The sequence below is a fragment of the Rattus norvegicus genome, chromosome 19 (assembly GCF_036323735.1).
Source record: "Rattus norvegicus strain BN/NHsdMcwi chromosome 19, GRCr8, whole genome shotgun sequence".
NCBI classification, from domain to species: domain Eukaryota; kingdom Metazoa; phylum Chordata; class Mammalia; order Rodentia; family Muridae; genus Rattus; species Rattus norvegicus.
The window spans coordinates 31,883,802-31,898,087 of NC_086037.1; the positions used below are offsets into that span (position 1 = coordinate 31,883,802).

General features: G+C 40.1%; 1 protein-coding gene across 14 annotated transcripts in view; it reads left to right on the forward strand.

Annotated features, from left to right (window-relative positions):
* Rpgrip1l (Rpgrip1-like) overlaps positions 1–14,286 on the forward strand; it is a 92,881-nt gene that overhangs the window by 18,752 nt on the left and 59,843 nt on the right. For 10 of the 14 annotated variants that reach the window (XR_010059993.1, XM_063278006.1, XM_063278005.1 and 7 more), the window contains 4 exons: positions 4,706–4,811; positions 6,750–6,896; positions 8,304–8,377; positions 13,906–14,045. Coding sequence is in view for 11 of the 14 variants with exons in the window: in XM_063278006.1 (XP_063134076.1) it covers positions 4,706–4,811; positions 6,750–6,896; positions 8,304–8,377; positions 13,906–14,045 (467 nt within the window). In the remaining 3 variants the exon portion in view is untranslated. Of the gene's footprint in view, positions 1–4,705; positions 4,812–6,749; positions 6,897–8,303; positions 8,378–13,905; positions 14,046–14,286 lie in introns of those variants that run through there. The other 4 variants (XM_063278013.1, XR_010059994.1, XM_063278011.1 and 1 more) reach the window with 4 other exon arrangements.

The following is a 14,286-nucleotide window of genomic DNA, read 5'->3' on the forward strand; positions in this document are numbered from 1 at the left end:
ATTGCCCAGTCCCCTAATTAAGAGGGCACATCTGGTTCTCTGATGGAAGGATGACAGGGGCCTGGGATATCCATGCAAACATTATTATGCCAGGGATGATCTGTCATTTTTAAAATACCTCCAGGTTCCCCTATTGTTTTTTAATAACTTAGAATTTTTCTAGCAACAAATATTATACCCAAATACCATATCTTTTTGTCCCTGTGGCTTTTTTTTCTTTTTTTTTTCTTTCTTTTCTTTAAATAATACTATCTAAGACTTTTCTGGATAGCAGCTTAACACATTTTTTTCAATGCTCATGTAAATTGTTGGACCTGTAACTAGTGAATTAGCATACATGTCATAGTGCATAGAAAATGGAAACTTAGGACAGACTATTTTAAAAAGAGAAAGTCCCTTTAAAGAATGAGAAAATTTTAGCTCTTAAAACTAGATTTGAATGTCGACTCAATCACTTAAACACTTTGTCCAGATTCTTTATTTTTCTTACAAATGAGTAAAGAAATGGGTAGATAGTTCTCCACTCCGTAAACAAGTCTTGTACTCCCAAGACCTTGTATATCTGAAAGATTTGCCTACCCAATAATTTTCCTAACGTTTTATTTTTTTCATTTTATAGTCATCAGAACTGCTATTATTCCATTTATTCTTTCGGATAATTGTGAAATAACCTCTTCTTACACTGGATTGGAGTAATTGTATAAAGTGGAATTTAAAAACTAAAAACCCTTTAGTTCACTTTTGCAAGGTTAATAGCCAGTAAAAAGCACATTTCCCACTGAGCCTTTGGAAATACTAAAAAGTCCCAGATTCCCATGGCTGTTACAATAAACTTCCAATTGAAGTCCATTAAACTTGATCCTAAACATGGCCATCTCTAGAAGGTAAGCCAAGATCTGGGCTGCTCTTGCCCGAGGCCAGCACTGGGGCATGCCCGTTCTCTTCGTATCAATGTGAGAACGAGCATACAGAAAGTCTGTCAGCTGTCCCCTCCATTCCTGTGGATGGTGACAGTAAGAAAGTACTGAAGCTGTGGCTTGTGCTCTGCCCCAACGCCAGGAGAATTATGCTGTTTTAGCAGATTAAACTTACACGGACTCGTGTTCCTTTATGCAGTCTTAGGTCGGGGAGTCGTCTGTACCCATAATCACAAGGAGCGATTTTGAGCAAAGCCATTACCCCAAACATTCTTGACAATTTTAGGGAAAGTCAGTCTCCTGGAATTACTAGAAGCGTCTACAGTCCTCTTGAAAACACCCTGGCTAGTGTTGTGTTTGTTTGTTTTTTCACTTATTGGTGACCCACATTTCTTTCAACAGTATGATAATCAAATTTCTGCAACTGTTTAAAAGGAACATTAAAATGTTCTTAACTCTAAGATTGTTTTTAGCCTTATCCTCAGGACTCAGCCAGAATAAAACTATTTTTACAGTGATCTTTCCATTCTGTCTCATAAGCATGTGACCTCACTGCTTCCCAGAGTCTCCCCGCACAGCTTCTGTGTAACGGGGTCTCTCCCCATGCTCTGTAGGATGCTGTTCATAATCCTTACTGTAGCAAGGGATGAAATGTGGTGCGTCAGGAGGGCAGGCGAGCGTCTAGGGAACGTAATATATGAGACTCCAACTGTAGCAAAGATTTCTGCTCCTTACACTTTCATATTATTACACTATACATTTCATACCCTACTGAAAGTTTTCTTTCTCCAGTGTATCTGGGGTTTAAGTTTCTAGATTTACTATGGCGCCCAGTAGCAAAGCTGGAGTCAAGTGTTTTCAAGGCTTCCACTCGAAAAAATTTTTTTCAGAGTTTATTGCTTGGCTGTTTCAAATTATACAGGAGAAAGTTGGCACACAGGTTGTTGAGCTGGGTTGCTTTTTCAACATAAAGTCTAATTTATTTCAGCTTGTTTTTAGTCTAGAGAGGAGCCAACAACTTTTCTCATAGTTTCAGAAGATCTGATCACAATTCTAAATCATGCCTGTAAAAACAGAAAGCCAAAAAGAGAATAAAGTCACTGCTTTCTCCAGCTTAACTTTATATCAGTTTTCAAAATCCTTGTTAAAATTTTGAGAAATATATGTTTACAAAGCATTTAATTAGAAGGCTTGATATCTGCAGGACATTTTACCATGTGTGATGCAGCTCACACAAAGGGACAGCTGTCAGTCCATCTAGAGCTTTACTGACTGCGAGTGGCTCTGTTAGAACATCCTCCTCCTCTGTGTAGAGAGACAGACGGTTCTCATGAGGAGATCTCTGACCCTGCTGCTGATGCGTTTTCTACCTCCTAAAGGAAGCCAGCCTGAGCTCTTGTTCCACGGGCATCCAGCCTGAGCTCTCGTTCCACAGGCATCCAGCCTGAGCTCTCGTTCCACGGGCCTTGGTGCTCACCTGGCTGCGCGAGGAGTGACGCCTGTGCCTCACTCACTGGCTCCCTCAGCATTTTTGTACATCTCTCTCCCTTCCTACCCTGTATCCTTCTTCTTTTCCTAGAGTTCATGTGAAAATGCTGAGTTGCTCATCCAGTCTGAGGAGACTCAGTTGCACATCATGACCACCAGTATCACGTGGCTGACTTTACTGTGGCATACTTTATTTCTCTGACCAGCACGTGTATATGACAGATTATCACCTCCAGTTATGTCTTCAGAAACTGTGTGGTCATTGGATAAGAATCCTTATCACCTGCCAAGCCCTTCCATGGAAGTGGAATTTTTGCATTGTCCAGAGTATCTGTGCTCTGTGGTAAACTGACCAAGTGCCACATTATTAATACAGTTGTATTCCTGTCTAGTGTTGGGAATAATTAGTATAAAATGCTTTGCCTCTTTTCCTACCAGTATTTTGGAAAGTTCACACCCAAGGTGTTCAGTGGAATGCTCAGTAGAACGCCACGAGTCAAAACATCACAATGTTTAAGCCCCTGCTCTCCTCCGCCAAACACAGAATGTTGGCCTCCCATTTAGGGGTGCCGTAACAAGGAAGTGACTGCCAGGACCTAATTGTCTGTTACTGACATTCATGTTAAGTGTATTTGATTCTTCTTGGAAACTTTATTTTAAAACAAAATATCAGAATGACTGCCTGGATTTGATCCTTAGCTCCCTCCTTCCCCCAGTAAAAAGAGCAAAGAACTGAGCAAGGCTCTGGAGAGATGGCTCTGGCTGCTCTCCCAGAGGTCCTAAGTTCCAGTCCCAGGACCCACACTGCAGCTCATAGCCATCTATAACTCCAGTCCCGAGGTATCTGATGCCCTCTGCCCTCGGGGGCACTCGGCACATGCCTGGCGCACAGACATGCATATATTTTGGAGTCACATTCTGCCCTTCTGTATCAGTAAATGCTACATATTACTGAGTGGTTAAACCAGCTAATTCTGGTGAGAAAAAAGTAAATTGTATTTTTACTTCAATTTTTTTTTTATATTTTGAGTGAAAATGGTTTTGAATCTTTTTTTATCCTTCATATTTTAATGAAAAAAATGTAACAACAAGGAGAATGGCAATAAGCACACTGTTCTCTCTGTGCCCAGAACTGCTAGATAACTTGTTTTAGACACATAATTATTTTAACATTGTGTTAAGACTGTGCCCTGGGAAAGATCCAAGTTCTTGGACTTGTTTATCTTCTGTGTGAGGACAACTAACTGTGCAATGCCAAAATACAATGAACTTTCAAATATCAAAGAGGAAAACGGAGTATTTCAAGTCCTCAGCTGGTTTACAGATGTGTGAGCTCTGTAGTGCATTTTCTGGTTCCATTGGGCCTTGTGACAATGTTTCCAATATGTGAATGCTAGGTAAGCCTTAGAAGTAAAATTACTTAGTTTAAATACTGAAATAATTTTCTGAATTTAAAATTTTTACCTTTATATTTTTTAAAGTGAAGCCTTAAAATCAATGCCTCACAATTTAAAAAAAAAAGTTTAAATGAGGCATTAAATTAAGGAACCTTTTTTCTGTCAAGAAAATAAATGCCTTCTGAGAACAGGTATTCATTTAGATCTATGATTAACCTTTAACAAGATCTTCCTGTTAAATTCTACATTTGCTTTAATCTCAGTAGGAAAAATACAAAATAGTATTGCAGCATATAAGGTTTCTATATACCCCGTGGACATCAAATAATCTCTCACAGCTAAAGGCACAGCTGCAACGTATTTAAATGCCAGCTTTGGGCATTGTTAGTATAAAATGCTAAGTCACTTATTGGGAAATGTTTTGAAAAGTTGAAACTCCAAGAGGAAACTCCAATAAACGATAATCTGTAATACTGCGCGTGCAGAGGGCATGGTGGGAAGTGAATGACGCCGCTGCCTCTCCCGTCCCTCCAGGAGAGCAGCCGAGCAGCCCTTTAAGGAAGCATAAAGTTTGCTGGTAATGCCGCTGGCTGAAAACTGATGGGTTTGTGAGGTCTTTCAGAGCATCCTAGAATGGCTGTCAGTCTTTATTATCATTGGGATGAAGCTAGCATAGCCATCGAGTTTGGAAGCTCATATGGTTCATTTATGCACCTTCCAGAATGAATAATGGCCAGTTCTTAAATAATCTGCCAAAATTACAATAATAGAAAACTTTAAACGACTTAAAATACAAGTAAATCAACCATAGTTGGTGTGTGCATGTGCATGGGTGGCTTTTGTTTTCCTTTTAACTCGTATTTTTAACTTTTTTTTCTTTTTTTTTTAAACACAACTTTAAAGGTCAAATATTCGGGACAATGTAGAAATGATAAAGCTTCATAAACAACTAGTGGAGAAAAGCAATGCTCTTTCAGTCATAGAAGGAAAATTCATTCAGCTTCAAGAGGTACTGTGCTTTTTCTATTTGCCGATGAAAAGGGATCAACAATTTTTAATAATAATATTTAATAATTCCACTAAAATTTCATTTTAATGTTTGTTATATCAAATGCATATAACTTCTCTTTTTATATTTTACATAAAAGAACCACTCGGGTTTTTATAACTATCAAGTCATTTTCATAAGTGCATCTGTTGTAAATCCTCTCATCCCAGCAACGTTCTTTTTCATCTCCTTTTTTCTGAGCTCGTAATGGACCTGCAGCCCTGAAGAGGTCTCTGCACGGGCACAGAGCTTCACTTTCACATGTGTGCAATAAAGACCAGAGTTAGGAATTGCTCAATAATTGCATCTGTTAAATCTTGCTTTGATGTGGATTTTGCTTTGTTTTGTGTTTCTTTGGTCACCACCAGTATCAGAAAGTATCTGAGTGCCCATGGCATCAGCTGTCATTTATCTCAAGCCTTGACAGTTCAGGCTGCCGGGCCTCAGGCTTCCCACCCTCGGCCTGGTTTTCAAGTGACCGTGTACACTGGAATGTACTAGTTGTTGGTAATTAACAGAATGAGCTCTGAACATTCCAGATGGTCAGGGCTGAAGTCAAGTCACACTCTCTGAAGTGCAGAGACAAGGAAAGCTTGCATTGTTGGAGGCACGGGCTTGTAGGATTCCTGCTTCACTATTGAAGTAAATAGTTCAGAGCCTTCCAGCTATGCCCCGAGTGATGCCTTCCAACCTACAGGACCTCCTTTAATGCCAACTGTATACCTTCTGTATAGAAACACAAGTTCCTAGGAGAGGGGTCTGTTTTGTGAGGGGCAGTGTTAATTGCCTCTATAGGGAAGGGGTCAATTTGTGAGGGGCGGTGTTAATTGCCTCTATAGGAGAGGGGTCTGTTTTGTGAGGGGCAGTGTTAATTGCCTCTATCAATGTGCAGATAAAGTCTCTCTCAACCAAAAGTACATGTAGGAGTAGCAGTTCAAAGATGAGGAATTAAGACAGGAATTGACAAATGATTTTAGATTCTCTGGCTTCTTTGACTCTCTTGATTTCCATGTAACAGTGACTCCTGGTGTATTTGTCCAAATAGTGAAATAGGCAGTGTCTGCTACCGTGCAGGTACAGCTTTCCAAGCGTAGCGTAGAGACAAGGCTCGAGAGGTTGTGACCAGCAGCCTCGAGGATGTGGGGTGCTCAAAGGACAGACAGTAAAGGTAGCTGTGGTAATGTAGCAGTGATGAGAGCGACTCTAACGTGCTCTAACCTGGCAGAACCGTCAGCTGTCCTCCAGGTGCACTAAGAAAGCCTTCACTGGGACTTAGGCAGGGCAGGTATTCCGTGTTATGATCCAGTGGTGTCTACAGAAAACCTTATTATAAATATTAACCAGTGTTATTTATTCTGAAATGCATATGGAATTTAAATATGTAAAATTGACTGTAAAGCATGTTCACATATAAACTTTTCAAAAATTAAGAAGGGTTTATCTTGCAGAATTATATTTTACAGAATAAATATTTTTGCAGAATTAAAAAACATTGTATTAAAATTAGCAGCTTACTGCTCAACGTTGTTTATTTATGCTCTGATGGCAAATCCTTTCCATCTCTGTATCTTAGATCAGCAATTTTTAACCCATGCTGAAGCATTTAGACAGCATGTCCAGCTGCCGTAGCCATAGTAAAAGGGGGGAAATTACTAAAACCATTTTATTTACCAGTTTCTGTCAGCTAGTCAAAACCTAGGAACAAATAAAAGGGAAGACGGTTTGTGTTGTGTGATGGCCGACTGACCTTCTCTTTCTTTGCATCACACACACATTGTTTATGACATGGAGAATAAAGTGTGCACTGTTAATGTCCAGGGTGAAGCCAGGGTGGACTGTAATTAATTTTTCACAGCCTAGTGTTAGACATGCTTACATTTTCCTCTCTTTGTTTTGTAGAAGCAAAGAACACTCAGGATCAGCCACGATGCCTTGATGGCAAATGGAGATGAGCTAAACATGCAGCTTAAGGAACAGCGACTGAAGTGCTGCAGCCTGGAGAAGCAGCTGCACTCTGTCAGGTTTTCAGAGCGGAGAGTGGAGGAGGTGAGCACCCCAGGAGGGAGCGCAGTCATTCGCTGCATGACAACCTCTCCACAACTGATTTGAGCAGTAGAAGAGAAACAGTTCAAACACTGAATTCATGTCAGAGTCCTGAACTAGTTGTTTGGTATTTTGAATGCGGCAGGATAGAGTACCTAGTACAGAATGTGAATGCAAACTGATGGTGAAAATACCTGCAAACAGGCACTGCTTACATAGGGATAAAGAGCCTGGGGCAAAAGGAAAAGTGACATCAGGTCACATGGTCTGAAGAGGGGAGTGTTCCTAAACTTAGTCCTTGAGACACAAGAAGGGAATCTTAGAAATGACTCTTCTAAGGGAGACACTGTGCTCTGCTGTGTCAGCAGTTTTGAACAGTTATCTTTTTCAGGGAGGGTGTTTGAAAACTCACCCCTTTATTACTGTTGCTGTTTATTACCTCCAAACTAGCACCAAAGTCTGTTAAACTTATTCTAAAGAGAATGTTGAAAATAAAGAAGAATTTTTTTTTTTAATGGTCCTTTCTTTTTTTTTTTTTTTTTTTTTTTTTTTTTTCAGAGCTGGGGACCGAACCCAGGGCTTGCTAGGCAAGTGCTCTACCACTGAGCCAAATCCCCAACCCCAAGAAGAATTTTAAGTACTCTATTCTGTAGCAAAAAAAAACCAAAAGTGACTACAGAACATGTTTATTAATAAAACCTTCAATACTACAGTATAACAATTCATATTTTAATCATAATGATCTAATTAAATTACAGTGTTATCTAAATCTTTTCTGAAAACTTTATTCACTAAGATAAACTAATAAAATTCTAGTTATTCTTAAGGGAATATAATTTTAGTTATTCTTAAGGGAATACAATTTTAGTTGTTCTTCAGATATCTAGTATTTATAGATTCCAAGGAGCAAGAGAAATTGTGTCCTTAAATTAGTTACTAACAAACTTGTTTGAACCATGAACTTGAAGAATAGTTAATACTCATGTTTATGGGCCAATTGAAAATTAATACAAAATGAATGTAATGATGGAATTCATCATGGTAGAAAGTAAAAAAATACTGTTTTTCCAGGGACTTAAGAAAAAGCTCTTAACACATTCTTTATTGAGTTCCGGCTCATGTTGTCATAAAGTAGTGCATACGTTTCTACTAAATTAAAACAGGAATATTAATTTAGTGTTTATTTAACGACATGGAAGAAATCAACACTGAATTGAATGCAGGCTCTGTCTGTGCTGTAGTCGGCTGCTGCAGGGTAAGGAGTAAAGACTAAGAGGATGCGCGGACCTCTCCTGGTTTCCTTACCATGTGGGTTGATAGGATAATGATGTAATGTATAATTTTATTTGCAGAGTCCAGAGTGCTAACCCTAAACCATGAAAACTCTTTGTAATTTTATTTTCATTTTAGCTGCAGGATAGAATTAATGATTTAGAAAAGGAACGAGAACTTTTAAAGGAAAACTATGATAAACTTTATAACAGGTAAATCACAATTCTCTTTCTTTCTTTAATCAAAGCATTACTGTCATATATCTAATTTTGATTTTAAAACTAGCAGCACATCATGACAAGAAAAATAAGCTTCTTAAAGGCATTAATCACTGGGTTTTTTGTTTGTTTGTTTGTTTGTTTGTTTGTTTTTATTTATTTATTTATTTATTTATTTATTTATTTATTTATTTATTTATTATAAGTACACTGTAGCTGTCTTCAGATATACCAGAAGAGGGCATCAGATCTCTTTACAGATGGTTGTGAGCCACCATGTGGTTGCTGGGAATTGAACTCATGACCTCTGGAAGAGTAGTTGGGTGCTCTTAACCGCTGAGCCATCTCTCCAGCCCTAATCACTGGTTTTTAACCTGAGCTGTAGTCTGTCACCTCTCGGAGAACCAGGTTGTTTGTTGAAATAGGCAGTGTAGCTTGTTGACTAGAGGTGGGTAGACGCCATGTGGGACGGTCTGCAGCCATCCCTATAAATCCTCACAACACCGTGGTCTATCAGATTCTACATGCTCAGGTTACAGACAAGGAAGATAAAACAAGGGTGGAGTACCTTCCACAGACATTATGTTCTCTTGAAGAGTGATGTCAGCTTAAGGCCTGAAGACGTTCTTTGAGCTTCAATTCTTTTCTCCTGGGCTTTCAAAAGACAGCAGATGTGGTCTGCAAAGGTTATCCTGCAATTATCTGTGTTCCTTTTAGTGAGACTCAGGCACCTCAGCGCAAGATGAGTTTTGAAGAACTACTTCACTTTCAGTTTTTAACGTGTTTCATAATTACAATATTTTACAAGTAACCTCTTCTGGTAATATTTGAAACAAAATTCTCCTCCATGGCTAAGTCTGGTTAAATGATTCTGATCTGCCCATCAGTGTGATTATTACCATTTTTCAGTATGTGTGGTAATAAGTGTGGAATAACATAGAAGCAGGTTTAGCATGTTTAAATATCTTTTATCTGATATTCAACCATTGCTTCATATTGATAATATACCGAAGCCTCAGAAAATGGTATCTGTGCTATAAACATATCTTTAATCTTTTACTTGACTATTTTATAAATTAATATACTTTAACATTTTTAATTCTCACAAAGAGTGTTGGAATTTTGATTCTATGGAAGCATGGTCTCAGCCGGTGTTCAGCATTACCTTAGTACTTTGTACCTTTACTTTTGTCTGTTTGTTAAGGATTGGCAACAGTAGGATACCGATTAAATATCTGGGCCCTCTGGCAGGAGTAGCCTGGCTGACCTTCATGTGGAATTGCAGAAGCCTTCTAATTGTCCTTAATTAACTTGACCTAAGAATCTAGTCCACCTCTGGTTTATATTTCCATCTTTAAGGAACTGTGTGTATTGACACTGATGTCTCTATATGTTTCATAATCATATGTTTACAATTTCAGGTGTCCACACAGAGTGTACAATGCCCTCCTAGGTGGAAAGCGACGGTAGCCCTGTGTTTTATAAGGGAAACAACCGAGACAGGAGCCAGACCTGTGCAGCCACCGCAGGCTAGGGTAACCATGTAGGACTGGACCCAAATCTTTCAACTCTAAAACTTGATCCCCCCCCAAGTATATCACTCTCCCTGATTTTAACTGCATTGGAAAATCATCCATGTGCAAAGGAAGCATCTGTAAAATAATGGACCTATCGTACATGCAGAAATATTCATTGACTTATGCCTATCTCGAGGCTCTTGTAACTATAAATAATTTAACGTAGTTAAATACAAAATGCTAAGTATCATTTGGCCATTACTTCTAAATTTCTACTTCTCTCCAACTTGAGAATTTACTGGACACATTTTCCTGGAATAGAAACATTAGACTTATCTGGGAATGATACATAAATAGAATCTTGACAAAGCCTATCTTTCTCATATTTACTTAATCACCATAAAGTTTTATCTTTCCATAGTAGAAGATGATCTAAGAATGTGACTCTGACTTTGAAGGGTTTGAGGGCTTTGTTTTGTTTTGTTTGTAGTGTTTTGGGTTGTGTGAATTTGTTCAGCATCACTGAAAGCAGACTTCACTGGGCTGCTTACACATAAACTTTAAATGAGTTCCATAGAAGTAAGTGGCTCTAATGAGCATCACAACAATGTCAAAAACCAGTGGCACCTAAGCCTACAGTCCAGCGTGTGTATACGCCGCTGGAGGTAGGACAGCAGAGCCCTCTTTCAGAAACAGAGCGAGACTACAGGCAGCACCATTATCCCAGATTCTCCAGCTCTCCTCTCGTCTCGCTCGTACTCATCGTTGCTGACTGTTAATCAGAAACTACACACACTGCTTCTTTGTTGGTCACCGAGATAGCGTGCGTTAGAGGGAGGGCATGTGTTTGTTATTCACAGTTGGCCGCTCTTCAGGAGAAGAAGATGATGTGCAGGCTGCATTCTCATCTTCCTTTTTTAAATGAAATTTTGAATGTGTTTATTACTTGACATGTGACATATTAGAGAATCATGTGGTAAGATAAAACCCTCATGTTAGTACTTGGTATGAGACTTCTTTAATATGCAAAACATTTTTGATACAATGCCAAAAAATAAGAACTTCAAAAAATGTTCAGTTTGAAGGTTCAAAATAATTTTTTTGCAATTAAATCTTATTGTGTGCTAAAAGAAGCTTCATGCAATAATATGGTGAGGCTGTGTTCCATTTCTGAAATTAGTACAGTTTGAGTGCCAGGGAGCTGCTTGATGCAGTAGGCCTTCAATGACAATGGATACACACAACCCTCGGAGGCTTCTCAGCCCCCCTTCTATGCCTCTCCCGAGTGCAGGGCGGACACACACGCACGCACTTGTGAGCACAGACCACTGCTACCACCATCCACTCCCAAGTTTTCATTTTAAGGTTGGGTCCAGGATTCCTGTTGAAAGTGACTTCAAGGTATCAACTTTTTGAGAGACGTTGGTCTAATAGTTGTTTGTTTAATTTGACTGTTGTAGTGACCCTTTCAAGAAGTGAACACATGAAGTTGTTTATCTGCTCAGTTTGTGAAAGAGCACTGAAAGCCACCCTTAGACTGCCCGTGTGTGCAGCACAGACTCGTGTCTGCAGTCCTCTTGCTGAAGAACCTGTGGGTTTCTTTATGGGAGAGCGGATTGGACCCCCTTATTTCTCACACCCAGAAAGAAGACCCGAGGCTAGAGAAGACTTCCTTAGCTTTTATTTTGACTGTATCGTGTTTTAATCAAGGGTGTGTGTTAACAGTATACTTGAAACCCAGGGCAGCTAGTGGGCATGCTGTTGAGCCCATCCTGGAGGCTGTCACAGAATATGCTAGGGCAGTGGATAGAGACAGTCGTCCTCCCTTCACTGCCCCTGGTGGTATATATAGAGCATTTCCATGAGTAAAACGTTCTTAAATACTCTCCTTATATGCAGATTTAATCATGTACACAGACCTTACGGTGAAAATGGAGCCAGATGTGGCTCACCATTTATAGCTGCGCAGATGGCTGCCAGCATAGAGGAATATAGGAAATTCAAAAGGAATTCGTCATGAAACGCCAGTGGAATGCAGCCCTACATTTAGAGGGAAGATAGCAGTGGACTAAATTCAGACTGACTTATGCCGATTTACACCAGTATTTTGTGGGCTTGGAGAAACCAGGCTGCTAAATTGCTCTTAATTTAAACACACACAGCTTCTGATGTCCCTGCCAGATTAGCTGCTGGTGATCTGCAGTGCGCACGCTGATGGAACACTACTGTTTCTGATTGCTGGCCTGAGGGGACGGACAGTTGTCCTGTTTCACCAAGCTAAGGCTTTTTCTGGGCGGTACATGTTTTTAATGATAGAAGGCTCACACGCACTCACATTCATACCTATATAATTATTTGGCTAGACCCCAAAGTTATATGCGTTCTTCATTTTTAAGTGAATTTGTAAAGAAATAATCTGTAGTATTTAAAGTATATGTGTTTGATTTGGATTTCATTTAAGTCTAAGTAGTTCTACCTTTGATAAAAATTAGCTTAAGATATTGGCATATCAGTTCCATGGTTCTTGTTTTTAAGGACTTAGGTGAAATGAGAATACAGAGGAAAATATATCATTTAGAGTGGCTTCTGAAATTCCACTTATTTTCAAGCTAATATCATTTTAAATGCAATACAAAGTGCAATATTCAAAATGTGAGATGAATACAGTTTTTTGAAAGTTGTGCCCTTTACAGAAAGTGTGTCTTTTGGGATGCAGCCTCAGGCCTGCCGGAAGCAGCATTAGGGCGTTCTAGGAACCTTTGTTGTCCTTTACTTTCCCACCAGTACACTGCCACACGGTGTAGACTTTTGTTTCATTTACTGAGTTTAAAATTAGTAGAGGGGTCAGAGCTGAGGGTGATTACCCAGTCACGTCAAGCTTCACAGATAATGGTTTTCTGCTGAAATGCAGATCAAAATAGGTTTTCCTGGAGTCTGGCTATCACCTGGGATGCCACAGAAACATGAATCACCGGGCTGCTCCCTTTGAAATGTCTTGAGTGTCAGGAAGCAAGCTGCTGAAGACCATTGTCTGCCATGGTCAGGACCCACTGGATAAAGAAATGGTTGCTTTCTCCCTCTGAGTAGCATCTACTTATTCCTATCCTGTGCCACATTCTGGTCTTCTATGCCTTGCTCGCTGGCAGACTTAAACCAGAACTACACGGGGCTGCAGATGAGGCTCGGCTGGTAGAGTATAGAGCCCTAGGTTCTATCAGCACCACATAACTATGTGTGGTGGTGCATGCCCAGAGCCTCAGCCCTTGAGAGGTGGGCACCAGGCCACAAGATTCAGGTCATTCTCAACTACATAGAGAGCTCAAGACCAACCTGTGCTAGAAACCCTGTCTCAAAAGAGCGAAGCACTCTGCTTTTGTTAAGGAATTGATCATAATTCTGTCTTCATAATCTTATCTGTGTTAACAGTCGAGTCATCTCTTCTTAGCCTGTTGGATTTATTGTTAGAGTAAAGCTGCCTTTGCACCACTTCTTAGTGTCAGGGTTACCACCATACAGCTGAGTGTGCCACCATTAGCCGTTTCCTCGGAATTAGATGGAGATCAGGTGGAGATGGTTTGGGGTTTTTTTTGTTTGTTTGTTTGTTTGTTTGTTTTATTATGTTTTGTTTTTGGTATTGAGTGGCCTTGTAAGTGAGGAGGACAGTCCCGCCTGTTAGTTACTGAGGTTTGGAACCGTGGATTCCTCTGGAGTATGTACAGTATCTGAATTCCTTTACTAGTCCACAAAAGCCGAGTGTTGCCAACTTTTCTGGCTTTGGAGCTCTAAATTAAGGCCAGTTCCTTTGCTCATCCCACAAACTCTTTCATGTTCCCTAACCGCAGCCTGAGCAAGGCGCCTCGGTTTCAACAGCAGCAGACCAGCATATGTTTACTTAATTCCTAAGACATGATGACAGTGGTCTCTGTGCCACTAAAAGCTTTCTCTTTATTATTTTCGGGTGAAGCTGACTTCCCAGCTCTCCTGCCTGTCACGTGTATTTTACAGTGCCTTCAGTGCTGCCCACGAAGAGCAGTGGAAGTTAAAGGAGCAGCAGATGAAGGTACAGATTGCCCAGCTCGAAACCGCCTTAAAATCTGACCTCACAGACAAAGCCGAAGTCCTTGACCAATTAAAGACTGAACGAGGTACACAGAAATAACCACCCGTTCACCCACACAGGCCTCCGATGCTTATTCGCTGAGCTCATCAGTCCTTCATGTGTGCCTACTGTGTGCCAGTCATCCTGCCCTCCTCTATGAACACAGCTTATATTTCTGTGTGTGTGTGCGTGTGTGTGTGTGTGCGCGTGTGTGTGTAATATGTGGCATATATATGTACATATATATGCCTCATATGTACACCAAAGGAATTGTTTCCCAGAGCCCC